General features: G+C 37.3%; 1 protein-coding gene across 10 annotated transcripts in view; it reads right to left on the reverse strand.

The window, feature by feature from the left end:
- The window catches only part of ncam1b (neural cell adhesion molecule 1b), an 81,494-nt gene extending 80,332 nt beyond the window's left edge, over window positions 1-1,162 (reverse strand). For 5 of the 10 annotated variants that reach the window (XM_041994609.1, XM_041994606.1, XM_041994604.1 and 2 more), the window contains exon 1: window positions 876-1,160. In XM_041994609.1, coding sequence (XP_041850543.1) covers window positions 876-927 — 52 coding nt within the window. In that variant the 5' untranslated portion in view covers window positions 928-1,160. Of the gene's footprint in view, window positions 1-875 lie in introns of all 10 variants that reach the window. The other 5 variants (XM_041994607.1, XM_041994605.1, XM_041994603.1 and 2 more) reach the window with 2 other exon arrangements.
- Between the last annotated feature and the right edge of the window lie 8,440 nt (window positions 1,163-9,602).

A 9,602-nucleotide genomic window follows, 5' to 3' on the forward strand; every position in this document is an offset into this window, starting at 1 on the left:
TCCCCTAATTAAACTTACGTAACGACGAATTAAAACAACTTTGAGAACCTAAATTTCAAAGGCTGAATCGTGGCATCGTATTACATAACAGATGATTCAGAGTATAAGTTGTGCTTGCAGTGCATGAGTGTGTCAGAGAGACTAAATAACCCACCAGTGTCCCTGACAGACCCTCGATGTTCCCTATGCCCATTGTAAACACCATCTGTGCCATCATCGCACTGTACACAAGGACATGTGCACGCCAAAATGTGTTTAATTGTGTTCTAAAAAATACACCTTTAACTCTGTCATAGAGAGACAAACAGAAGGCTTAGTGTGCATTTTCAGTGTCTACACACACAGGGAGTCCAGCATCACTCCCCCATCAACAACAAGCACGTCCCATCCAAGCAAAGCCCAACGGCCCACATCGACACGACTACAAATACAAATCCAGTTAATCCCTGGCCACATCCTTATACATTTACTGTCCACATGCCTACTTTTACTATTTTAAAACCTCCTCCTCTAAATCATATTTTATTTAAAGTGGAATTATGCCTAGTCAGCGTACAGGCTGGTCACGCAAAGAGCATCGTTTTGTAGCCCACTGAGAGTGCATGCCCATAGAAATAGCACAATAACACATTAGCAAGCAAGCTGTCTTTGCTTGACAAACAGCTCGCCACTAAGCTAATTAGCAGCAGGCGCAGTAGCGTCACCGTCGCACCTGCTAAATAAAGAGCGCCTGCGGGCGGAGGAAGAAAGTAAATGCCTGCGGTCCTAACCACAATTAAAACGGCTAGAAATAGATGAGATAGTCACAGCATAACAAAAACACAACCGCGTCTAAGTTAAAAGCGTACAGTTTAATAAAGAGTGATACATCTTACCTGTACAGCCCACAAGAAGCAAGGCTAAAAAGATATCCCTGGACTGGACCATCGCTACTCCCGAGTAACGTGAACGTTAAACGGCGTAGCTAACGTTTAATCTCCTCTCGGTCCCTACAGTAGTGCCCCCGAGTTTCCTGCCTCTCTCAGCAGCTGTTCATCCTAATCTGTATTTCTGAGCTCGTTGGTGATGAGTGTCAATGGCAGCGTCTTTGATGACAAGTAGCGGTCACAGATAAGCAGTGATGAGCGCCAGTACCCAGTTCAAAGTCTGACTGACAAGCAGAGCCTGCTCACACACGGGAATTACTCCGCACAGGCGGAATGAGGGATCTTCTGCTAAATAGTGCGTAGGGTTTTAGAGATAAGCGCTGTCAGAGGGAACCCCCAGCGAAGACAGCTGATAATGATGTGTTTCATTCTTGCGGAATTCTTAAGAAGAAAAAAATGAAAAGTGAGATACAGAAGATTTTTTTTAAACCATACATTTTGTATGTTAACAGAAAATTGCCAGGGCTCAAATCCATTCTTGTAATGAGCTATTCTACGTAATTAGCTCTAAGTTGCTTTAATAACAGTGTATCTTTTATATAATTATTTTCGAGTCACTTAAAAAGACATTCATGAATATCGCGGGTTTTCCAGTAAAACTGAACAATAAATAGATTATTAAATAACTGAGGATCTTTTTTAAGGTTTTGATACCATGATTTATTAATGTCCAGAAAACTGTTACAGATTAAAAACAACTGTCAGTACAAAGCCTAATTAACAAGTCCAAAGTTAAATAAATTGTCAAGATATTTTTCTCTTGCAAACCACAACTATGTTAAAAGCTGATGTTCACATCTGATGTATAATGCATTAGTAAATTACTTTTAACTATTAGCCTGGTGAAGCTACTGCTTCTGTTAAATTATTTTTGACAATGCATGAAAGGAAAATAGCTAATTTGTAATTCAAAAATTATAGTGCTTCTAATAGCTTTTCAACATCTTTCACCCACTTAGAATCAATCTGTTTCAGATCATTTGCAAATGCTTTGGTACATTAATGCAAACAATTGTACAAATGTCCACTCTTTCCTGCATAATAAGTGGCTCAAGTCAAGCTGATCAAATAAATGTTCTGTGTTGAATAGTCCCACCCTCAAATAATTGAGGCATTAAGTCATCATATATGTCATTCATATGTAAATCCTTGAAACACTTGTTTTAATTTGTCCAGGACATTTCATAGGTATCCATTCTTTTTAGGACATTTTTTCATATGAGTTGCTCTCAAAGAGAAACTTTCTTTTTGCTATTGTGCATGACAGGATGACATTTTGGATCCACTAATGATCAGCCATTTTCAATAGCTCAGAGGACATCTCATAAACTTCCACCTGGAAACATACACCCGAGCAAAACCATTTTAGAGCAAAGTGAGCAGGATCAACAGGAGACGTAAGATTGTGGGGAGAAGTAGAGGGAAATTGGAGTAGAAATCGAAAGAGACAGAGATAAAGACATAACACTGATATAATAAAGACCTAAATTGTGGCTTCAAAATGAGGGTGGTCAACAGCTGCAGCTGAATGAAGCCGACCATGTTCCAAATCATTTAAACATGGTTTGTCAGCAAATTGCAGAGGAAACAATGAAAGCATAAATGGAAATCCTATCCAGTGTTTTGAAAACAATTTTCCACATACGCTAATGTGTAATTTTATACCGCTGAACCTGATACATAGCCTACAGGAACAGTGCAGCCTTGTGCATAAACATACACAGTCATCAAAATCACAGCCAATGTTTACATCTGAAAATATTTACATAGTCCAACACAGTCTGAATCAGTGAACATCTTTACTGCAAAAACTAAAAATTAAGAACGATGAAGTATCTTTAATTAAGGCAACTTATGCTTGTGTTTTTTTCTAACATGATAGTTTGCCTTACAAAGATATTTGTATGTAAAAGAAAGTTTGCACCACTTACTTTAGTTCCAAATTAACTTAGTAACCAGCTGATGACTGGTTTTAAGTACTAAAAGTATCAAAATTACACAGCTGACAAGTACAAAACTTAATGTTTTTGTTAAAGAAATCCTTCATAACAAGACAATTGTTCTTGATTTTAATTACCCTTTTGAAGAAAATGACATTTCATTAAATCTTAAGTCAGATCATCTTCTATTCTGTTTCATCAACCATTCTGCTTCTTCTAGAAAATAATAAACCTGAACTATTGTTGTTTGTTTTGTTTTGTTTTGTATTTTCAACCTTCTGAGACCTGAGCTTTAGTTTGACCTACATTAGAGATTTCTTCTAGCTATTCGGGGTTAGGAAGAACCAGTAAATAGAAGTTTATACATATTTTTCATGATTTTACATATTCTATTATATGTTGTATAGGAATGAATATCATTTTAATTGAAAAACAAGGTCTCTCCTGACACCACCAAGTGGCAGTGTAAGTGTTTTAACATGTTCCAGTTAGCCAGAATTTAGTATTACTGCATTGAAAGATGGACACACTGTTTTCCTAAAAAAGGATGGTGATTTGATAAATTAAAGCCACTGAGAAAAACAAAGCACCTGCAAATCCATCAAAGCAAAAGCGAAGTTAATATTTTGGGTTTTATTAACTATTAGTGTATTACCATTTGCCTGTATATAAAGATAACAGATAAAAGAATATAATTAGTTATTTAACAAATATTGGTTTGTCATTTAATACACAATTATTGTTTTAATCTTCTTTTGTCGCATAAGAAAGCGACACTGTTTCCATACATGCTGCAAATTTTAAGTGCAAAGTTTCACACATATTTGGAATGCACTGAACCAAACCACTGTAATTTTCTCTTCATTTTGTTGTATAGCGCTGTTGTTAGTCAAATACTTTCCTGACCCCTCGCACCCCACCAGCAGCCAAAATGCTTAGTGCAGCACATTAAATACAGTAAATGCAGATAAATAAATATGAAGGACAGTGAAAGAACATAGAGTCAAAGGAGAGGCACCTGAGAGGACGGTTTACTTTTTTTTTTCTTTTTTTTTTTTTTGTGGCACTGCTGGCCAGCAAATAAAAAATAAATAAATAAAACAGCTATAATGGGCCAAACTCTGATAAACCCAAATCAATCTGTGGGCTGGCTGAAATGAATTGCAGCCAAAATTTTTCTTACTTGCCTCAGCCCATCCTTTTACAGCAGTTCTATCCAGACAGACAAGCACAGCGAGTCCAAAGCCCCAAAGATACGGACAGACCACTTTCCTTTTATAACTTGCCATCTGCTAGGAAATAACTTTTATAAAGAAAGGGGAAGAGAAAGAACAAGGAGGTTTACTCAGTGGGGGGGGAAGTGTAAAGGTGTGACAGACGTTAGTGTCACTGTTTGAGACAGGAAAAAGCATGACTCAGCTGATGACTCATTCATAAATGGCCTCTAATATACCGCATTTTTCTTCAGTGTGCACTGAAGCTGATGTTGCTTGTTTTCTGTAGTGTAATACGTCAACTCCTCTCAAAATTTCAAGCATCTTCTTTCATAGGACGAAATTAGAATAAATGTATAAATCTACAGCTTGAGAAATTATTCAGAGTTATGGGATCTCAAAGGTCTCATCAGCTAAATTCTGGATTAAAAAGCTTAACTGGAGACATCATTTTCAATCAGTCTGCAGAAAACCGACAAAATTTTATCAGCTGAGAAATCTGTCCAACAGGGCAACATAGCATGGACTGCCAAATGCCCTAATCATCCTCGTAAAAAAAAATATTTAGAAGAAAAGCAAAACGTGCAATTGCACTCCCTTTGAGCTCTCAGGCCTAATCCTGTAAAGTGAGGATGCTGTCCATTTGCTCTTTCATCTGCTCAAATTAGCAAGCATCCCACGAATATCTTGCCAACATCTGTTCAGGCTTCATCTGTCATGTTTTATCCCGCACATTGTAGTGGAAGAAATATTAAGAAATTGTACATACTAAAGGTTAGTCTCCATTTCTTTAATGGAACACCAAAATATGTGAGAGTAATGTGTTTGTTGCCTTTTTTTCTTCTCCCTATCCTTCTATTTCACAGTATCCCTCTGTCCTGCCTCCTCCTATACTCGTTCAGCCATTAGAGCCATGACCACACATGCGTACTCTCTGGAGCTCACGCCTACATGCTCATACACACGTGCAGCTCCATCCATCTACTCATCTTTTTTTTTCCCATATATCCAGGAGAGGTTTACATGATCATCCTCCACTGTAGGAAGTTTTAAAATAGGCTTTGTTACCTCCTCCTGTACTGCAGCAGAAGACCACATACAGTAGTGATGTGAGCTCTGATTTCTGGGTCATGGAAGTAGAGGTCGACAGCATGTGGAGGAGTACACATATGCTATGTTCGTTGGCTAATAAAGTAACTAATGAAAGAAATAGCGAAGCTATAATTGCTTGAATGCACTGCTGTGAACCCAACTTTGATATGAGACTTGCAGTGTGGATTGCATAATCGGTTAGGTTCAGACAAAAGAAAATCGAAGAAACACGCTGGATTTGCAGGCTGGGTAAAATTCAGCTGCATGGTCTGTGAAAACAGTACATGTCAATTCTTTGTTCTTCAAATACTGTATGTCTTTTTTTGAACAAACAAAGCTGGGTTTTCAATTTTTAGTATAAGGCAGACGGAGTAATCCCCAAACTGTTTAATGGCACCTCTATTTTATACAGAAGGTAGCAACTCACCCAAAACATTTCATTCATGCTTCAGAGCTTCAAAACTTTATTTTAATAGTTGGGCAAAGCCATCAAAATAAAAAGACAATTTTTCACTGTGTGAGCTGCACTGGTTATAATGTTTAGAAGGTTTTCCCCTGGCAGTTAATCTGTGAAGTATTCTTGATGTAAAAATTTCAGTTTGTTTTTCTTTCTTTTTTTTTCTTTTACACTTACAGCATACTGTAAATCACAAGGGTGCCAGCTTTGTCTGTCTGAATGCTGTGGTGTATCGCAACAAGCTTTCTAGACTCTTTTTCCAAGATCAAGTGAAAATGTACAAGTAAAAGCAAGTACTGTAAAATACTGTCGACCTCACATCTGACAGAATTGCCAAGTTGTTACAACCTGTTTTTAGTTTCAGACAAATCACTGGACAGCCAAGAATCAAAAGTCTGCACCCAGGCAGCAATTCAAACCTCAAAGAAAATGGAAAAACACATTTGTAATTATCAGGTCTGCTTTTGTTGAAATGTATTACATGGGCTAGCTTGCTTGCTTTACTGCAGTGGGGTATGACAGGGATGGAGCTGCAAGGCTAAATTAATTTGATAGTTTTTGCAGTGCTAGCAAAATGGACAAACAATGTGTTGACTGTCTCAAAATATTAGCATCTGACAGTATGAAGCCAAACAAGGTGTAATGCTACTTGAGGACTTTTCATCCTCAACGTAGAGAAAAGCCTGGTGATTACTTTAGAAGTAAACTACTGAACTGTGGTTTATAGTAGAGTTGTGTTTAACTAAAGTAGCATCTGTCTCCTCGAAAGTTCAACTCACCTGAAGTAGATTCCAGTTTTCTGGTTTAAGACGCCGCACGCTGTAGCAGAGGAATTCATGATTCCCTCTGCCACTTACATGGTTTCAGCTTTAGTTAATGAACTAGCAGCCAGTAAACTAAAGACTATTTCGTGGCACATTTCTTCATGTTTCTTTGTAAGCATTGGGTTGCATGTGGTAGTGGAATCAAAGAGGACTTGACATTACTGTTGTTGATTAAAAGGGGGCCCTGCAGAAAAAGTTTGGGAACCACTACTTTACTGTTATCTGTGTCTCTAATTGGGTTTTTTTCTGTTCTTTTCCTTCTCTCACTTCCTCTACCACCACCCTGCATGGGCACCCCTCTGTTTTTTTTCCAGTGTGTATCTGTAATATCTGCAATACTGACATTATGAAAAGCTCCACACTGTATGTTTCCACACTTAATTGAATACTTTTTTGACTGTGATTCATGGTTCCTAAGTATGAATCACAAAGGCAATTTTTCAATTTCACAGACATCATAAACATTTGGTGTTTTTTTTATATATAAGTAAAGAATAGACAGGATGTCTGACAGGGATTAATAAGCAAATCTATCACTTTGGTTGCAGTGACTCAAACAACTGAATGATGTTTTGAAGTTTTTTGAAGGCTGGCACTTTCAGTTAGAAGCAGCTCATTAGTTTTACCAGTGAGAGATATGTCGTTAAAGTGTTTGCTTTGACAAATGGAAAACTAAAATAGGATGTTACCAGCTTGAATTCAATATAAAAAAATTGTTTTTGTTTTCAAGAACTTGCTTATAAAATGTTAGGACTGGTAAAAAAAAAGAAAAAAAAAGCAACACAAAGTAGGACTGTTGATCATGTTCATCATTCAATTACCACCTTTAGTGCAGAAAGGCCACACTTCCTCTAATCCAAGACCCAGGATTTGTGTATTGGTTAGCTTCAGTGGGAGATGGTGTTGTCACACAGTGCACTCATTGTCCTGAGAGTCTGTCCTGCAACGCACACAAGGCTCCTTTGTGGACTGCTGATATTAATCTGCAAAGGCAGTGATCTGGAGGAGTCTGACTAAGCTCACTTATAACCACACACATCAGTACACACAGAGACATGCAGACAGAGTCTCAAACATTATGCATAAGCATTATATAACAAGAAAAAGAGGGGATGCAGTGTGAATCCAGCACAACTTCCCCATCATAAAGATTTCATTCTTCTAAGATGATTTACAGAATGCATTGAATCTGCAGGCTTGTCGTCACTGCTGTAGACATTAGGTGTCATTGAAAGATGTCACTGAAATGCTCCAGCCAACTTTCATCATCAGCAAACACAAAGAAGGTTTATATTCCAGCATTTCCCAGCCAGACGATTGACAATGCACTCCAGCCGCATCAGCATAACCAAGACTGCGAAAAAATGCTCTGCCACAGATTAACAGTGGTCAATCAATCCCACAAAGAATGAAAGCAAAAACACATATTCCGTAAAAAGAGTTTAAACTGTTGGGTGAGGCATAGGATGGACACTATAAAGATTTAATCCTGTTAAATAAATTGAAAATTGTCTAGTGCTGTTGAAGCACATAGTTTCCCTGAACATAATTCTGGAACTGAACCATAATTGCAGAATAAATTAGATTTAAAAAGTTAAATAAAAAAATAATTAAAACAGCCATGTCCACAAAGCAGGACTACATTACATGGTGCACTTTATACAAATGTACAATAGTCCCATAGATAGATGAGAGTAAGCCTGAAGGGGGAAATATTTCCAAATTTCAAAGATTCTAGTCAGAAATGTTGGCAAACGATAGCAAAGGAATAAAGAACAAAACAGTCAAATGAGACTAAAAGATGCTGTTGTAAGCATATCTTGATATCTGCTGCCACCTTGGGGTACAGAACTATTACTGCATCAAACAGATCTAAGCTCAATAAGTCAACTCATCCTTCACACGTACTAAGGTCTATCTGACATGTGGGGGCAGCATATCTCTACTTTTACACATCTTCTTCTCATTGGATAATTTAAGCATGGACTACAGAAAGATAATTAGAAAAGAATTATAAGTAATGTTGACCACTTTTGTCCTGTAATAGAGGTGTAATTTGGAAAATGGCAGATAATAGAGTTTTACTCTGTGCCAGCTGTGCGACCTCAACATGCTTGACTCAACCCTCCAGTTTGGTGGGAGGTTTAACACTAAAATGACTGCACAGATGTGTGCTGAAATTGAGCCGGTTTTTGTCTGATGTATTTTCTATTCTTTGTGTTGTTTTCAAAAAGACATTTCCCCCTAGGTTATTTAAAAAAAAAAAAACTCACTTCCATCACGCAGCAAATTGCATCGAATTTTTCTTTTTATTTTGTGATATTCTCATAATTTTCTTTTCCCCTATTGATCACTTTGTGTCTGTGGTGAATCAATGTGCACATATACATTTGATCAAAATAACAGCTGTGGTACACAAAGATATTTACATTGCTATATCATGGGTACTCCACATTATAACAAATAAAAATTGCTTTTGAATTTCTGATTTTCTGCTTTCAGATTATATGCACTGGATATTTACCTTTCATTAGCATGTTTTTTACTCAAACTGATCACATTATTTAAACATCTTCCATTGTTATCATCTTCAGAATGTCTCATTTTGACACCACAATAACCAGTTACAATAGATCTTTAAACATGTATTAAACCACTACCTGTTAATGGCATTAAATGAGTTCAACACAGATGCTGGATCTGAGCAGGTGGCAAACAGCTGCCAAGTGATATAAATCTATCAAAACAAAAACAAAACCTCCTTCCCAAATATATTTGTCATTATTCATAAAGAACATTGAAGCCTGTAGTAACAGAGTGGCTTGAAGATTTTCACTGCAGACAAATTCATACATCTTGTAAACTGAGTTTTGCATACACCAGCTTCAGTGACAGTGCGCATCAGATCTTTGGTCTCTCAAAAAGCCTGTCACTTTGGATTTTACTCGAGACATATGACAAGCCTCTAATACACTCAAACCCCATTTTAAACCCCCACGCTATAAGCAGAACACTGCTTTCAGTCAACAAACCACTTTCAAGATGCTCTCTGCAATACTGAAACACCAAAGAACATCAAAGTGAGATCCAAAAAAGAACATGACTGGTGAAAATAGTTGTCTGCATGAAAAAAACTGAGAAAGCATGGT

This window comes from Melanotaenia boesemani, chromosome 9 (assembly GCF_017639745.1).
Source record: "Melanotaenia boesemani isolate fMelBoe1 chromosome 9, fMelBoe1.pri, whole genome shotgun sequence".
Classification (NCBI taxonomy): domain Eukaryota; kingdom Metazoa; phylum Chordata; class Actinopteri; order Atheriniformes; family Melanotaeniidae; genus Melanotaenia; species Melanotaenia boesemani.